Source organism: Cibotium barometz, chromosome 64 (genome assembly GCF_041138505.1).
Source record: "Cibotium barometz isolate CiBa-2024 chromosome 64, ASM4113850v1, whole genome shotgun sequence".
Classification (NCBI taxonomy): Eukaryota; Viridiplantae; Streptophyta; class Polypodiopsida; order Cyatheales; family Cibotiaceae; genus Cibotium; species Cibotium barometz.
The window spans coordinates 12,339,562-12,359,058 of NC_141109.1; the positions used below are offsets into that span (position 1 = coordinate 12,339,562).

A 19,497-nucleotide genomic window follows, 5' to 3' on the forward strand; every position below is an offset into this window, starting at 1 on the left:
TTTCAAATGTCATGGGAATTTCTCTTTTATCATTTAAATATTTCTCATGCATAAAATAAATTTATCTAAAATTCATCTTTTTGAATTTAAATATAATATTTTAATTCCAATATGCTAAGAATTCCACTCTTCCTTTTAAGATGACTGAGTTCCAAATGTCATGGGAATACCTCTTTTATCATTTGAATATTTCTCATGCATAAAATAAATTTATCTAAAATTTATCTTTCAATTTAAATAAAATATCTATTAATTTCAATATGCTAGGAATTTTCTTTTTTCTATTTAAATGATTGAATTTCAAATGTCGTAGGAATTTTTATTTTATCTAAATAAATATTTCTCATGCATGAAATAAATTTATCTAAAATTCATCTTTGAATTTAAATAAAATATCCATTAATTTCAATATGCTAGGAATTTCACTTTTTCTATTTAAATGATTGAATTTCAAATGTCATAGAAATTTCTCTTTTATCATTTAAATAAAATTACCATAATTTTCTCTTTTCTTAATTATTTAATTATACATAAACCTTAAAAAAATTTCCATTGAATGTAATGAAAATTATTATTTTAGCCTAGGATATTCAATCCTAGAATATGGTAGGAAGTCCTCTTTTCACGTTATGCATAAGAATGAATTATGTATTAATTTCATAAAATTTTAGCTTCATTGCTATTATTGATAAATTTTAATATTTTTGAAAAGAATAAGACATAGTAATGTAATTATGATAGTATAGCTATCTTTTAACCTTAAATCTAATTTATGGATTAATCTCATAATATTACCATAATTTACAAGTATATAAGTATAAAAAACCAGTTTCTTAATCTCTAGCTTCACAAGTCGAGTTTCATTTGTGAATTAAGAATTTCTCCATGAGAATCATCAATTGAATAGAGAATTGGTCATAGGAATGACCATTCTTTGGGGAAGAGAGAGATAAACATAAAAGCATCCTAATTTAAGTATAAATGTAAACTTTTCTTAATTATTCATTATAACTTTAAAAAAAAGCTTTATTTGCATTATAAACACTTAATTAAGAAACTTCTCAAGCTTGAGAGGGATTGTGAAGTGAAAACATTGAGAATAGTATAGAAAAACCATAAAATTACACTTTATCTCTTGTTTTTGCTTGCTTCTCTATCATAGAAGAAGCCCCCTACCAACAATCAATTGCATTGTGTGTTGAAAGGAAAGCTCCAAGGATAGTTGAAGAGAGAGAGGCTCCACTCTCTCCAAAAGTAGAGGATTTTTAAGGGATAATAAAAAATATCATTATTTTAGTATAATATTGGCATGATATAGTTCACATATTTTTTTACAAAAGACTAAGGATCTATATATAGGTGAGGGAGGCCTCTAACCAAGTCCAACTAGGTTCTAGAATTTTCTAGGTTCAGTTTGGTTGAGTTTGGACAAGATTTTGACCTAGTTTGGCTCCCGTTTGATTTGGTTTGATCTAGGAGAGAGGAGAGATAAAAATATCACAATTTTTTTGAGTTAAAAACTCCACCACATATGTGAAATAGACACCTCCTTGAAATATCACAATATTTTTGAGTTAAAAACTCCACCACATATGTGAAATAGGCACCTCCTTGAAGTCCCCCCTTCTCTTACTAAGGTGTCAAAAATGTATCATTATACCAAAATATCTCATTTTTTTAGTAATATCTCATAGTTTTTAACTAATAAACCTTCTACTCAGTCAACTCTTCATCTTATATGGGTATTTACTCATTTTTGGGTATTTTCTTTTATTTATTAGATTTATCTCCTCCCCACACTTGGATTAATCCAATTGGTCCATAGGAACCTTAATTAGACCATAATCCAGAAATTTCTAAAAATCTTGACCCTTAGGCTAAGGTCTTGTATATACGTTTTCAATTAATTCCAATTACACATTGGAAAGTTCTTTTTTAATTTTTGTTTCAGGGGAAACCATCTTAGACACTAGGAGGCTTTTTATATCAAAAAATATCTCAGTTTTGGATTTTCTCTCTCTAGATATTTTCTCTCTCCATGCCAAAATAGGGTAAAATAGGATCTTTCTTCTATTTTAGAGAGGGAAATAATTACAAGATCAGAAGGGGAGGTTCTTACACCTGTACACCTCAAAAGCTGGAGGGAGGAATCTTACACTTGGCCAAATAAAGAAGGAAGGCTTGGGTAGTTTCCCTCAGTTGCTTGGCTTGGTATTTATAAATTAGCTGAGAGGCTACCCACCATATCTTGCATTAGTGTAGTAAAGCCTAGCAAAACTCAAGGATTGGTCCTGTGGAGATTTGGAGGACAGATGCACTCTAGGGATATAAAGTCTTAAACACTCTTGCTAATCTGATAACAAAGTTCTCAAGAGGAAATGGGCTAGCCATTTCTCATGTCTTTAATGTCAAATCCATAACTCGAGCAACGGATACCACTAATACTACACCTACTTGTTGTGAAGAGTAACGAGCTAGAAAGAAATTACCCATATCAAATAGTACTTCATATTAATTCCTACAAGATTACACATTGATCTCATTGTTGAATTACACTCATGGATGTTGAAGCATCATTTCACCAAACTCAAACAAAGGCAAAATGTTAAATAAAAGAACAATTGGCTCAAAAATTGTAAAATTCTTAAAGATAAAATATGCACATGGAAAATCGTTCAAAAATAATAAAACTCCATCGAAAAACAAACTTTTAGTAATAACCTTAAAATTTTATAAAGTTCCTATTCTCAGAAAATTATAACAGTGTAACTGTGCACATGTGCACACATGTGTGTGTATTCGTATGTGAAAGTAATTAGATCCCATATGAATTAAACTCGTAAAATCAAATTCAAAATGTGGGGTTTAGCCTAGGACAAGGGCTTGGGCAAAGTTGTTGGTAGTAGCATCTTGGAAAAAATAAATTAAATGGTCTGATCTTGTAAGGTTGAGTACAAAACCATGGTTTGCAAAGTAAAACAAGGTGAGAAAGTGGAAAGTAGTTTGAGTACTCATGGTGTTGCCAAGGTGGTTTGTGGAAAGTGGAAAAAATTGATGGTTTTGAGTTTAGTTAGTAGTTAGGTGGCATTGGGATCCCTTTGCTTGAGAAACTTGAGTTCCATTTTAGGTAGCCATAAAAATGTAAGGTATGCATGTATGCATGATGTATGAGCTACCTAGGCATTAACTCATGGAGAATTATGGTGCATGCATATGGTAGAACTCCTATAAAAACCTTTTCCCCTAAGCTATAATCCATGATTTGTTTTGTGTACTTCTAGGTTGTCATAATTCCCATTTACTCTTCTTACAATGTGTACTACCTATTTGAGGGAGAAAATTCATGGCTTTTTGGTAGAGTTGGAGATTTCCTACAACACTTGCAGCACATCAAAATCAAGCCTAAGCATCCTTGCCACATGAGGTAATTAAACCTTTGTCTTTGTAAAATCTTGTTATTTTAATTCTCTCTTTTTTGCATTTTACGTTAAATAATAAAATTCATATTAATCAAGCCTTTATGACCTTTTTTCTTAAGGTAATCATTAAATGAGTAAAAAGTTTAAGTTGACCTTACTTTATATTTTTTTAAAAGTCTTTATTAGATGGGCCACTTATTGATCTAGTCTCCCTTCTAATTAATATTTTATCCTAGTCCAAAGACTTCTATCAAGTCAAGGTAGATTGTTAAAGCATGTTAATCTAGATAAACCCTTGTAGAATCTATGGATAGGAAACTATGCCTTATATTTGAAAGACATTTTAACCTTAGGTATAAAAGCCCTCTATTTTGGAACCTTAGGATAATTAATAATTCAAGATGTGCCCAAGTCAATTTGAGCCCATTTATGCATATAAACCCTATTTTTAGACATAGTTTATGTGAAGACACTTAGCCAATGATTTATGTACTATAACTTAGAAGAAAAGAAAAATAGTACCAAACTAATAATAGTATAAGGGTAATTCAGAATAATGGGAGGGCTGAGATATACATAGGTGTACCCTCTTATTCAATTATAAGAAATATAAAAGTTATTCATAATATGTGTAGAGGACTAAGGACTTTATGATGGCATGAGTGGTGGGGAAGAAGGAGGTTAACATAATAGTGAGGGCCAAGGAGGAAAGATTTCTCCTTGATGGTGATAGATGGCCCCTTTTTACAGGTGAAGGGGGACTCCCTTAGTAAAGATATAATGTTGAGATTCAACCTCGATGTCAACTTGTGCCAGTTGCACTATGTGCTGGCATGTTAGGTAGTAACATGTGTGAGACATAAATGACCGCGTCCAGCTGGTCATAGTGTGTGGACACTAGCTAGGGTTAGCTGTGTGGACACAACACATGTAGTGTGTTGTAGATTATGGATTATGGCTTAATGCATTGTGTGATAAGGGACATGGCTTCCAACTATGGTTAGGGTTTGATTATACATTAGGGTTTGCTCCTGTGTGTGTGTCTCCTCTCCCTCTATCTGTTTTTCATCATGGTATCAGAGCTTGGTGCTCTCTATTAGGGTTTATGAGTGAGTGAGAGAAGAGGGAGAAGAAGTTGTGAAGCTTGGAGCACACCAATTTTCATCAAATCTGAGAGCTTGGCCTACCGGGTAAGAACTACTAAACATCCTTGAGTGGATTGCAGGTGCAAAAACACAAACAACACTAGATTTGAGTTGCCCAAAGCAAAGAAAAATTCTGTTTTGCAAGCTCTCCATTGAAACTTGAGTGTGGTGAATGTATGAGGCAAATGGTTGCAAATCTGACAAAGAATCATGTATTTGAAAAATGGGAATGTATTGGCAACTCATGTGCAAGTCCTACATTGAATTTGGAGCAAAGTTGATGCATTTAAGTGATTGAAAATTCACTATTTTGAAGCCCTCACAAAAACAGAGAAGAGGGGTCCATTGTTGATGAGATCGAAGCCGGTTTTTGGCAAAAATCACCTCATTGATGGATTGGGTACATGCCTAGGAGTGTTGGGTATCTACTTATACCTTAAATATCTATTACAAGCTCATCAATCCTCCCCTACAGCAGGCGGCGTAGACTGAAGGGAAGAAACAAAGTTGAAAACTCATCCTTTTTGTAAAGTGGAGGCCAAATTCTAGTTTTGTGATTGATTAAACCCAAAATTTGATTAGCAAATTTGTGACACACATACTTGAGAAAGTTGCTATGTGATTGGTTGGAACAATTATGCATTATGGAGCTGATTTACATCTTATCACGTCTATTCACATCCTATTCCCATTTAGTAGCTTTTCTACTTCGATACCGATAATGGGACTTTTTCTAAATTTCTGTCAATTGCTTGGCCTAGATAAAGTTTCTTTTTCTTGACAACTATTTTCATATTCTTTCTCAAATTCTCAAATGAATTATATTCAATATTCCTCTTTTGAATAAAAAAATTAATGGGATTTACAAAAATCAATTCTACCCATATTTTCACTTTTGATAAATATTCATAAATTGAATTATACTAAAAGTTTCTCTTTTTCCCATTTGATTTCTTGGATCTCAAATATCTTGGGAATTCCTCTTTTTGCATTTAATAAGTTACATTCCAAATGTCATGGGAACTCATCTTTTATCTTAAAATAAATTTATCTAAAATAAAATATCCATTAATTCCAATATGCTAAGAATTCCACTCTTCCTATTTAAACGATTGAATTTCAAATGTCATGGGAATTCCTCTTTTATCATTTAAATATTTCTCATGCATAAAATAAATTTATCTAAAATTTATCTTTTTGAATTTAAATATAATATTTTAATTCCAATATGCTAAGAATTCCACTCTTCCTTTTAAGATGACTGAGTTCCAAATGTCATGGGAATACCTCTTTTATCATTTGAATATTTCTCATGCATAAAATAAATTTATCTAAAATTTATCTTTCAATTTAAATAAAATATCTATTAATTTCAATATGCTAGGAATTTTCCTTTTTCTATTTAAATGATTGAATTTCAAATGTCGTAGGAATTTTTATTTTATCTAAATAAATATTTCTCATGCATGAAATAAATTTATCTAAAATTCATCTTTGAATTTAAATAAAATATCCATTAATTTCAATATGCTAGGAATTTCACTTTTTCTATTTAAATGATTGAATTTCAAATGTCATAGAAATTTCTCTTTTATCATTTAAATAAAATTACCATAATTTTCTCTTTTCTTAATTATTTAATTATACATAAACCTTAAAAAAATTTCCATTGAATGTAATGAAAATTATTATTTTAGCCTAGGATATTCAATCCTAGAATATGGTAGGAAGTCCTCTTTTCACGTTATGCATAAGAATGAATTATGTATTAATTTCATAAAATTTTAGCTTCATTGCTATTATTGATAAATTTTTATATTTTTGAAAAGAATAAGACATAGTAATGTAATTATGATAGTATAGCTATCTTTTAACCTTAAATCTAATTTATGGATTAATCTCATAATATTACCATAATTCACAAGTATATAAGTATAAAAAACCAGTTTCTTAATCTCTAGCTTCACAAGTCGAGAGTTTCATTTGTGAATTAAGAATTTCTCCATGAGAAGCATCAATTGAATAGAGAATTGGTCATAGGAATGACCATTCTTTGGGGAAGAGAGAGATAAACATAAAAGCATCCTAATTTAAGTATAAATGTAAACTTTTCTTAATTATTCATTATAACTTTTAAAAAAAGCTTTATTTGCATTATAAACACTTAATTAAGAAACTTCTCAAGCTTGAGAGGGATTGTGAAGTGAAAACATTGAGAATAGTATAGAAAAACCATAAAATTACACTTTATCTCTTGTTTTTGCTTGCTTCTCTATCATAGAAGAAGCCCCCTACCAACAATCAATTGCATTGTGTGTTGAAAGGAAAGCTCCAAGGATGGTTGAAGAGAGAGAGGCTCCACTCTCTCCAAAAGTAGAGGATTTTTAAGGGATAATAAAAAATATCATTATTTTAGTATAATATTGGCATGATATAGTTCACATATTTTTTTACAAAAGACTAAGGATCTATATATAGGTGAGGGAGGCCTCTAACCAAGTCCAACTAGGTTCTAGAATGTTCTAGGTTCAGTTTGGTTGAGTTTGGATAAGATTTTGACCTAGTTTGGCTCCCGTTTGATTTGGTTTGATCTAGGAGAGAGGAGAGATAAAAATATCACAATTTTTTTGAGTTAAAAACTCCACCACATATGTGAAATAGACACCTCCTTGAAATATCACAATATTTTTGAGTTAAAAACTCCACCACATATGTGAAATAGGCACCTCCTTGAAGTCCCCCCTTCTCTTACTAAGGTGTCAAAAATGTATCATTATACCAAAATATCTCATTTTTTTAGTAATATCTCATAGTTTTTAACTAATAAACCTTCTACTCAGTCAACTCTTCATCTTATATGGGTATTTACTCATTTTTGGGTATTTTCTTTTATTTATTAGATTTATCTCCTCCCCACACTTGGATTAATCCAATTGGTCCATAGGAACCTTAATTAGACCATAATCCAGAAATTTCTAAAAATCTTGACCCTTAGGCTAAGGTCTTGTATATACGTTTTCAATTAATTCCAATTACACATTGAAAAGTTCTTTTTTAATTTTTGTTTCAGGGGAAACCATCTTAGACACTAGGAGCCTTTTTATATCAAAAAATATCTCAATTTTGGATTTTCTCTCTCTAGATATTTTCTCTCTCCATGCCAAAATAGGGTAAAATAGGATCTTTCTTCTATTTTAGAGAGGGAAATAATTACAAGATCAGAAGGGGAGGTTCTTACACCTGTACACCTCAAAAGCTGGAGGGAGGAATCTTACACTTGGCCAAATAAAGAAGGAAGGCTTGGGTAGTTTCCCTCAGTTGCTTGGCTTGGTATTTATAAATTAGCTGAGAGGCTACCCACCATATCTTGCATTAGTGTAGTAAAGCCTAGCAAAACTCAAGGATTGGTCCTGTGGAGATTTGGAGGACAGATGCACTCTAGGGATATAAAGTCTTAAACACTCTTGCTAATCTGATAACAAAGTTCTCAAGAGGAAATGGGCTAGCCATTTCTCATGTCTTTAATGTCAAATCCATAACTCGAGCAACGGATACCACTAATACTACACCTACTTGTTGTGAAGAGTAACGAGCTAGAAAGAAATTACCCATATCAAATAGTACTTCATATTAATTCCTACAAGATTACACATTGATCTCATTGTTGAATTACACTCATGGATGTTGAAGCATCATTTCACCAAACTCAAACAAAGGCAAAATGTTAAATAAAAGAACAATTGGCTCAAAAATTGTAAAATTCTTAAAGATAAAATATGCACATGGAAAATCGTTCAAAAATAATAAAACTCCATTGAAAAACAAACTTTTAGTATTAACCTTAAAATTTTATAAAGTTCCTATTCTCAGAAAATTATAACAGTGTAACTGTGCACATGTGCACACATGTGTGTGTATTCGTATGTGAAAGTAATTAGATCCCATATGAATTAAACTGGTAAAATCAAATTCAAAATGTGGGGTTTAGCCTAGGACAAGGGCTTGGGCAAAGTTGTTGGTAGTAGCATCTTGGAAAAAATAAATTAAATGGTCTGATCTTGTAAGGTTGAGTACAAAACCATGGTTTGCAAAGTAAAACAAGGTGAGAAAGTGGAAAGTAGTTTGAGTACTCATGGTGTTGCCAAGGTGGTTTGTGGAAAGTGGAAAAAATTGATGGTTTTGAGTTTAGTTAGTAGTTAGGTGGCATTGGGATCCCTTTGCTTGAGAAACTTGAGTTCCATTTTAGGTAGCCATAAAAATGTAAGGTATGCATGTATGCATGATGTATGAGCTACCTAGGCATTAACTCATGGAGAATTATGGTGCATGCATATGGTAGAACTCCTATAAAAACCTTTTCCCCTAAGCTATAATCCATGATTTGTTTTGTGTACTTCTAGGTTGTCATAATTCCCATTTACTCTTCTTACAATGTGTACTACCTATTTGAGGGAGAAAATTCATGGCTTTTTGGTAGAGTTGGAGATTTCCTACAACACTTGCAGCACATCAAAATCAAGCCTAAGCATCCTTGCCACATGAGGTAATTAAACCTTTGTCTTTGTAAAATCTTGTTATTTTAATTCTCTCTTTTTTGCATTTTACGTTAAATAATAAAATTCATATTAATCAAGCCTTTATGACCTTTTTTCTTAAGGTAATCATTAAACGAGTAAAAAGTTTAAGTTGACCTTACTTTATATTTTTTTAAAAGTCTTTATTAGATGGGCCACTAATTGATCTAGTCTCCCTTCTAATTAATATTTTATCCTAGTCCAAAGACTTCTATCAAGTCAAGGTAGATTGTTAAAGCATGTTAATCTAGATAAACCCTTGTAGAATCTATGGATAGGAAACTATGCCTTATATTTGAAAGACATTTTAACCTTAGGTATAAAAGCCCTCTATTTTGGAACCTTAGGATAATTAATAATTCAAGATGTGCCCAAGTCAATTTGAGCCCATTTATGCATATAAACCCTATTTTTAGACATAGTTTATGTGAAGACACTTAGCCAATGATTTATGTACTATAACTTAGAAGAAAAGAAAAATAGTACCAAACTAATAATAGTATAAGGGTAATTCAGAATAATGGGAGGGCTGAGATATACATAGGTGTACCCTCTTATTCAATTATAAGAAATATAAAAGTTATTCATAATATGTGTAGAGGACTAAGGACTTTATGATGGCATGAGTGGTGGGGAAGAAGGAGGTTAACATAATAGTGAGGGCCAAGGAGGAAAGATTTCTCCTTGATGGTGATAGATGGCCCCTTTTTACAGGTGAAGGGGGACTCCCTTAGTAAAGATATAATGTTGAGATTCAACCTCGATGTCAACTTGTGCCAGTTGCACTATGTGCTGGCATGTTAGGTAGTAACATGTGTGAGACATAAATGACCGCGTCCAGCTGGTCATAGTGTGTGGACACTAGCTAGGGTTAGCTGTGTGGACACAACACATGTAGTGTGTTGTAGATTATGGATTATGGCTTAATGCATTGTGTGATAAGGGACATGGCTTCCAACTATGGTTAGGGTTTGATTATACATTAGGGTTTGCTCCTGTGTGTGTGTCTCCTCTCCCTCTATCTGTTTTTCATCATGGTATCAGAGCTTGGTGCTCTCTATTAGGGTTTATGAGTGAGTGAGAGAAGAGGGAGAAGAAGTTGTGAAGCTTGGAGCACACCAATTTTCATCAAATCTGAGAGCTTGGCCTACCGGGTAAGAACTACTAAACATCCTTGAGTGGATTGCAGGTGCAAAAACACAAACAACACTAGATTTGAGTTGCCCAAAGCAAAGAAAAATTCTGTTTTGCAAGCTCTCCATTGAAACTTGAGTGTGGTGAATGTATGAGGCAAATGGTTGCAAATCTGACAAAGCATTGTTGATGAGATCGAAGCCGGTTTTTGGCAAAAATCACCTCATTGATGGATTGGGTACATGCCTAGGAGTGTTGGGTATCTACTTATACCTTAAATATCTATACAAGCTCATCAATCCTCCCCTACAGCAGGCGGCGTAGACTGAAGGGAAGAAACAAAGTTGAAAACTCATCCTTTTTGCAAAGTGGAGACCAAATTCTAGTTTTGTGATTGATTAAACCCAAAACTTGATTAGCAAATTTGTGACACACATACTTGAGAAAGTTGCTATGTGATTGGTTGGAACAATTATGCATTATGGAGCTGATTTACATCTTATCACGTCTATTCACATCCTATTCCCATTTAGTAGCTTTTCTACTTTGATACCGATAATGGGACTTTTTCTAAATTTCTGTCAATTGCTTGGCCTAGATAAAGGTTCTTTTTCTTGACAACTATTTTCATATTCTTTCTCAATTTCTCAAATGAATTATATTCAATATTCCTCTTTTGAATAAAAAAATTAATGGAATTTACAAAAATCAATTCTACCCATATTTTCACTTTTGATAAATATTCATAAATTGAATTATACTAAAAGTTTCTCTTTTTCCCATTTGATTTCTTGGATCTCAAATATCTTGGGAATTCCTCTTTTTGCATTTAATTAGTTACATTCCAAATGTCATGGGAACTCATCTTTTATCTTAAAATAAATTTATCTAAAATAAAATATCCATTAATTTCAATATGCTAAGAATTCCACTCTTCCTATTTAAACGATTGAATTTCAAATGTCATGGGAATTCCTCTTTTATCATTTAAATATTTCTCATGCATAGAATAAATTTATCTAAAATTCATCTTTTTGAATTTAAATATAATATTTTAATTCCAATATGCTAAGAATTCCACTCTTCCTGTTAAGATGACTGAGTTCCAAATGTCATGGGAATACCTCTTTTATCATTTGAATATTTCTCATGCATAAAATAAATTTATCTAAAATTTATCTTTCAATTTAAATAAAATATCTATTAATTTCAATATGCTAGGAATTTTTCTTCTTCTATTTAAATGATTGAATTTCAAATGTCATAGGAATTTTTCTTTTATCTAAATAAATATTTATCATGCATGAAATAAATTTATCTAAAATTTATCTTTGAATTTAAATAAAATATCCATTAATTTTAATATGCTAGGAGTTTCACTTTTTCTATTTAAATGATTGAATTTCAAATGTCATAGAAATTTCTCTTTTATCATTTAAATAAAATTACCATAATTTTCTCTTTTCTTAATTATTTAATTATACATAAACCTTAAAAAAATTTCCATTGAATGTAATGAAAATTATTATTTTAGCCTAGGATATTCAATCCTAGAATATGGTAGGAAGTCCTCTTTTCACGTTATGCATAAGAATGAATTATGTATTAATTTCATAAAATTTTAGCTTCATTGCTATTATTGATAAATTTTAATATTTTTGAAAAGAATAAGACATAGTAATGTAATTATGATAGTATAGCTATCTTTTAACCTTAAATCTAATTTATGGATTAATCTCATAATATTACCATAATTTACAAGTATATAAGTATAAAAAACCAGTTTCTTAACCTCTAGCTTCACAAGTCTAGAGTTTGATTTGTGAATTAAGAATTTATCCATGAGAAGCATCAATTGAATAGAGAATTGGTCATAGGAATGACCATTCTTTGGGGAAGAGAGAGATAAACATAAAAGCATCCTAATTTAAGTATAAATGTAAACTTTTCTTAATTATTCATTATAACTTTTAAAAAAAGCTTTATTTGCATTATAAACACTTAATTAAGAAACTTCTCAAGCTTGAGAGGGATTGTGAAGTGAAAACATTGAGAATAGTATAGAAAAACCATAAAATTACACTTTATCTCTTGTTTTTGCTTGCTTCTCTATCATAGAAGAAGCCCCCTACCAACAATCAATTGGATTGTGTGTTGAAAGGAAAGCTCCAAGGATGGTTGAAGAGAGAGAGGCTCCACTCTCTCCAAAAGTAGAGGATTTTTAAAGGATAATAAAAAAATATCATTATTTTAGTATAATATTGGCATGATATAGTTCACATATTTTTTTACAAAAGACTAAGGATCTATATATAGGTGAGGGAGGCCTCTAACCAAGTCCAACTAGGTTCTAGAATGTTCTAGGTTCAGTTTGGCTGAATTTGGACAAGATTTTGACCTAGTTTGGCTCCCGTTTGATTTGGTTTGATCTAGAAGAGAGGAGAGATAAAAATATCACAATTTTTTTGAGTTAAAAACTCCACCACATATGTGAAATAGACACCTCCTTGAAATATCACAATATTTTTGAGTTAAAAACTCCACCACATATGTGAAATAGGCACCTCCTTGAAGTCCCCCCTTCTCTTACTAAGGTGTCAAAAATGTATCATTATACCAAAATATCTCATTTTTTTAGTAATATCTCATAGTTTTTAACTAATAAACCTTCTACTCAGTCAACTCTTCATCTTATATGGGTATTTACTCATTTTTGGGTATTTTCTTTTATTTATTAGATTTATCTCCTCCCCACACTTGGATTAATCCAATTGGTCCATAGGAACCTTAATTAGACCATAATCTAGAAATTTCTAAAAATCTTGACCCTTTGGCTAAGGTCTTGTATATACGTTTTCAATTAATTTCAATTACACATTGGAAAGTTCTTTTTTAATTTTTGTTTCAGGGGAAACCATCTTAGACACTAGGAGGCTTTTTATATCAAAAAATATCTCAATTTTGGATTTTCTCTCTCTAGATATTTTCTCTCTCCATGCCAAAATAGGGCAAAATAGGATCTTTCTTCTATTTTAGAGAGGGAAATAATTACAAGATCAGAAGGGGAGGTTCTTACACCTGTACACCTCAAAAGCTGGAGGGAGGAATCTTACACTTGGCCAAATAAAGGAGGAAGGCTTGGGTAGTTTCCCTCAGTTGCTTGGCTTGGTATTTATAAATTAGCTGAGAGGCTACCCACCATATCTTGCATTAGTGTAGTAAAGCCTAGCAAAACTCAAGGATTGGTCCTGTGGAGATTTGGAGGACAGATGCACTCTAGGGCTCGGGGGGGTCACTCGTATAAATATGTAAGTATCACGTGGGTTCAACAGAAGGACATTTTAAATATTTAAAACTTACAGAAATATATTTACAGAGGGGATTTATTTATTGTATTTTAAAAAAAATTTACAGATTTGAATAGGAAAGGATTCATATAATTCACTAAAAAATTTACAGATAAGGGACTTTTTAAATAGGCCTTGAACGCACGTGATATAGAGGATTTACATATAGTGACCCCCCCGAGCTCTAGGGATATAAAGTCTTAAACACTCTTGCTAATCTGATAACAAAGTTCTCAAGAGGAAATGGGCTAGCCATTTCTCATGTCTTTAATGTCAAATCCATAACTCGAGCAACCGATACCACTAATACTACACCTACTTGTTGTGAAGAGCAACGAGCTAGAAAGAAATTACCCATATCAAATAGTACTTCATATTAATTCCTACAAGATTACACATTGATCTCATTGTTGAATTATATTTTCATTCTTGTCAGGAGCAAAGCACATGAACAATTTTCAAAGCTAGATAAGAATGTCTATCATCATACATTATAATTCATAATTAATATAAGAAGAAATTTTAGGCATTGAACCATAGAGGTCACTAGTTAAAGTGAAAATCTTCTTACTATATTCAAAGGTGATTACATGGTTTAAATAGTTTATATCCACACCGAGAATCATATGGAAAAACCATTCTTTTTCCAACACAACTTTTATCATATCAAGGCATAATATAAGAAAAGGTATCTCTTTATATTTTAATATCGTTCTATAAAAGAATGAGCAGTAAAAAACAATAGCGATGATTTTATCTTCAAAATGATTATTTTTTGGTTATATAAAGGCATGGAGGGCCATGGTTGCATCTTTTGATAATGATGCACCCGTTTTTTAAGTGTTTAACAAATAATTAAGCTAATTTTTCATCATTATCATCATAGCGGGTGGCATTGTCAGCACATGATGACCAGGAGAGGATGACATGCCTACCATGGCACTAGAGTTTGCATGAGGAGCAACCTCAATAGATGAAGAAGGTCTATCTACCATAGACTGCCTCAGTTTTCACGTTGTTTCATTCTGTGATGATTAAGAGGACTAGAACATATTTTGGCTTTATAAATTGCATAGGCTACATTTCGATTAAAATGAGAATAATTACTATGGTGAAATTGAGTATAGGCTACATTTGGATTAAAATGAGCATAGTTACTATGGCAAAATTGAGAAAACATGAGAAACACATTGAATGAATCTAGAACATATATTGATGGCATCGTTTGTAGCATCCTAAATCAATTTTTTTGAAAAAATAAAACAATCTTCCTAAATGAAACACCTACAAGAAACATCCTTGAGTGAGTATTACACCATCCCTTATTTAAGTTTTCCACATGGAGATGAGGTAGCCACACATTTTTATGTATCAAAATTGACTTCCATCAAGGCTAGGTACCTAACGAGGCCCCCAAGACTTGAACCCAAGACCTTGGGAGTAGAGACCAACACTCTACCAGATGAGCTAGCACTCATTGGTTATAAGCATGTATACGATGGGTTCGCCTGTCCATCCCGGCGGGGCCGCCTCCACCTCATGGAGGTTGGGTGTGTGTGTTTCTAACAATTTCCTTTGCCTTTGAAAATTTTGTTTTTTGGACTTCCATCTATGAGTGTCTCATCTTTATATTAGTGAAATAATAGTTTAAACATGGCTTAACAATTTATCAAGAATGGACTTGTTTGGCCATTTTTTAAAGGTGGGTCCAACCTCTTTAAATTACTATATTCTACAAAGTTATGGATCTCTTAAACTCTTACAAAAACTAATGTAAAGAAAGATGAATCTCTATTGTGTAAAAAACAAAAATGGTTCTCTAATATAGCATAAAGAAAACTCCAGTTCTAAAACCCATAATGTATGTGATTGCATACAATCACGAAATATAACAAGCTAGCAAATGGTAGCTGTTCTCCATACTATAATAAAATATTATTTCGTTCGATATTTTGCTCTTTAAAAATTTCTCACAAAATACGTCCACTACAATTACCCAAATGATATCCTTGAATCGTCTCTTACAAATATATCAAGCCATAAATATCCTCTTCCACGTCGTCAATAGTGTAACTAAAATTATATTAGAAAAATACAACACTAGAGACCAAAAACACTTTTGTTAATCTAGATAAAACAGTGAGCGGTCATGCCACCATCCACAGTGAAAATGCTCCCAGTGGTAAAGGAAGAGCAAGGCATGCAAAGGAAAGCCACTGTTTCTGCAATCTCTTTTGCCTCGCCAACACGTGCTAGGGGTGTCCGAGCATTTACCATAGCTATAAGCTCTGTTGTTAGCTCCTGCCTCACATGGTCTCATTGTTAATTAAACCTTTAAAAGAACTTCAAGAATTTATGTATAGAATCATCAGACATCTTGTGACATACGAGTAGGGTTCTCCCTCCCTCCACAAATCCCTCACCCAATACCATATCATACTAAACACTGACTAAATATGTTGATCCACACACTTAGTTTCAAACTCACCCAATACCATATCATACTAAACACTGACTAAACTTGTTGGTCCACACACGTAGTTTCAAACACGTTGATCTAAGAGTCTAGTCAATTCGAGCCGGCTATCATGAACATAGCTAGATGCAAGAATGTGAAATAGGTTTGGTGGAATCAAAATCAAGGGACACACTTTTTTTTTTTAAGGTGGGAAAGGTAAGTGAGGGAGTTGAACAATCTACTCCAAGTGTGGGAAAGGTAAATGAGGGAGTTGAACAATCTATTCCAAGTGTGGGCGGTCTGAAACCCCAACGAAAGAGAAAGAGAGAGAGAGAGACTCACCTTGTCAAAATCAAGGGGCACACTTTTTTTTTATAAACGTAGGAAAGGTAAGTGAGGGAGTTGAACAATCTACTCCAAGTGTGGGAAAGGTAAGTGAGGGAGTCGAACAATCTACTCCAAGTGTGGGCGGTCTGAAACCCCAACGAAAGAGAGAGACAGAGAGAGAGACTCACCTTGTCAAAATCAAGGGGCACACTTTTTTTTTTTTTAAAGGTGGGAAAGGTAAGTGAAGGAGTTGAACAATCTACTCCAAGTGTGGGAAAGGTAAGTGAGGGAGTTGAACAATCTACTCCAAGTGTGGGCCTACGAAAGAGAAAGAGAGAGAGAGAGAGAACGGGTGTGGGTCCCTACGAGAGAGAAGAGAAGAAGAGAGAACTTTTTAATGTCGGAGGAAACTATCCCAAGAGACCAAATTGATCTATCCGACAAGATTTGAACTCAAGAGAGAGAGACTCACCTTGTCGAGGACGTCTGAATGCGTGTACCCTGGAGCAACAGCGTTCACTCGGATACCGTCTTTGGCCCACTCGCAAGCCAAGCTTCTTGTGAGCTGATTAACTGCGGCTGCAAAAAAGGGCGAAATGGAGTTGATAAAACGTGGAGCTTAGAGAAAGGATCGAATACATGAAGCGCAAGGATATGCATGTGGCTTGCCTTTTGATGACGAGTAGAGAGCACTCTGGGGGTGGTGGGCGACAGAGCCAGAGATGGAGGAGATGAAAACGATGGAGGCTTGGCCGGACGCCTTGAGGAGGGGATGGGCAAATTTGCTAATGTAAAAGCCCGCCTCAAAGTTGGTCCGCATCATCAAAGAGAGGAACTCCGCCGGCACGTCAACGCTGCTGCACTGGGCAGACGTGAAGGCCGCGTTGTTCACCTGCACGCCACCTTAATTACGTTATTATCTGCCATGATCGAGGATAATTAAGGTCCTTAACAAAATTATTACCAATATGTCGAGCCTCCCTTTGAAATGATCTGACACTGCTGCCACCAGTTGCTTGCACGAATCCATGGACGACACGTCGCACACACAGCCCTCCACGTCCAACCCGGCCCGCTTCCACGCCTGCACAACCTCCTCCACATCTTTCTCCGTCCGAGCACACACGTAGACCGATGCTCCTAACCCTGCAAGCTCCTCGGCTATGGCTTTCCTGCATATAATCCCATAAGAAGACTCCAAAAACACGTGGAGTGAAAAATTGACCCTCGAGCTCATTACCCGATGCCTTTGGTGGCTCCTGTCACTAGAGCTGTTTTGCCCACCAAGTTCCATCTTGAAGGCAGCTGTTCAGCAGATGCCCTTGCCATTTGTAGTTTCCCCACACACACAGAGAGAGAGAGAGAGAGAGAGAGAGAGAGAGAGAGAAAGAGAGAGAGAGAATGAATGAATGTGCTACGCCCGAGAACATGTGAGGTACTCGTTCATTGAGCGTTATCTTTGTAAAGAGCCTTTTCCTAAGAAGGGCCCATGTCATCACATGAATGGACTTTAAACTTTTAGCGCACATATAATACCAAAATTTTGTTTTCACATCAATTAATTACTTGAGACAATAAAACTTTAGGGAAAAAAAAACTAGTGTATGGGTCAAAACCTTAGAAATTAGAGTGTATATGGGTTTGACGTGTGGTACTGAGGGTTTTTTCTGGAAAGAATGGTGTGCAGAACGTATAAAAGGGCGAAAGAGCATGCGTGGATGAAGAGCTCGTGCTGAAAGAGAGCTCTGGTCTTTTTTTTTCCCCAATGCGCTGCTTTGCTCCTAGACTCGCTCTCTGTCTTGGGAAGAGAAAGGTTTCCTCGCTATCTCTCTTCGATGGACAACATTGCCTCTCTGCTCTGACGATGGACATTGCCTCTCTCCTCACGAACGAACAACCTCGCCTCTCTCTCTTAGCTTCGCTTCGTGTGTCTGTCTCACGGTCTACTTCCTATGTGTGTCGCCCAGTAGCTTCCTCTATGTGTCGCACCCCCGCTAGCTTCCTTCGTGTGTCGCCTTAGCATCCTTAGCATACCTTAGTATATGGTAAGGTATTAATTTATTAATGCCCACTTCAAGTGGGCATTTATAAACTAAAACATGTCCACAACGTGAATATGTAACTTCAATTTACACTAAGTTCGTTTGAAGAGTCTCCCTCAAGAAAACTATACCAACATTGTTACTACTCTTAGGAATTTGCTAGCACCTACACTCATGGATGCTGAAGCATCATTTCACCAAACTCAAACAAAGGCAAAATGTTAAATAAAAGAACAATTGGCTCAAAAATTGTAAAATTCTTAAAGATAAAATATGCACATGGAAAATCGTTCAAAAATAATAAAACTCCATTGAAAAACAAACTTTTAGTAATAACCTTAAAATTTTATAAAGTTCCTATTCTCAGAAAATTATAACAGTGTAACTGTGCACATGTGCACACATGTGTGTGTATTCGTATGTGAAAGTAATTAGATCCCATATGAATTAAACTGGTAAAATCAAATTCAAAATGTGGGGTTTAGCCTAGGACAAGGGCTTGGGCAAAGTTGTTGGTAGTAGCATCTTGGAAAAAATAAATTAAATGGTCTGATCTTGTAAGGTTGAGTACAAAACCATGGTTTGCAAAGTAAAACAAGGTGAGAAAGTGGAAAGTAGTTTGAGTACTCATGGTGTTGCCAAGGTGGTTTGTGGAAAGTTGAAAAAATTGATGGTTTTGAGTTTAGTTAGTAGTTAGGTGGCATTGGGATCCCTTTGCTTGAGAAACTTGAGTTCCATTTTAGGTAGCCATAAAAATGTAAGGTATGCATGTATGCATGATGTATGAGCTACCTAGGCATTAACTCATGGAGAATTATGGTGCATGCATATGGTAGAACTCCTATAAAAACCTTTTCCCCTAAGCTATAATCCATGATTTGTTTTGTGTACTTCTAGGTTGTCATAATTCCCATTTACTCTTCTTACAATGTGTACTACCTATTTGAGGGAGAAAATTCATGGCTTTTTGGTACAGTTGGAGATTTCCTACAACACTTGCAGCACATCAAAATCAAGCCTAAGCGTCCTTGCCACATGAGGTAATTAAACC

General features: G+C 34.0%; 1 protein-coding gene across 2 annotated transcripts; it reads right to left on the reverse strand.

The window, feature by feature from the left end:
* Positions 1-15,520: 15,520 nt before the first annotated feature.
* On the reverse strand, positions 15,521-17,881 carry LOC147603330 (tropinone reductase homolog At5g06060-like). Of its 2 annotated transcripts, none has more exons than XM_086796792.1 (5): positions 17,645-17,881; positions 17,369-17,576; positions 17,074-17,296; positions 16,877-16,977; positions 15,521-15,920 (listed from the first exon to the last, which is right to left on the reverse strand). In XM_086796792.1, exons 1-5 carry the CDS (start codon positions 17,731-17,733, stop codon positions 15,747-15,749), a joined length of 795 nt encoding a protein of 264 aa, XP_086652918.1. In that variant the 5' UTR covers positions 17,734-17,881; the 3' UTR covers positions 15,521-15,746. The 2 variants fall into 2 exon arrangements, with proteins under 2 accessions (XP_086652918.1, XP_086652917.1); XM_086796791.1 differs by having other exon boundaries at positions 16,877-16,983; positions 17,645-17,843.
* Positions 17,882-19,497: the final 1,616 nt, after the last annotated feature.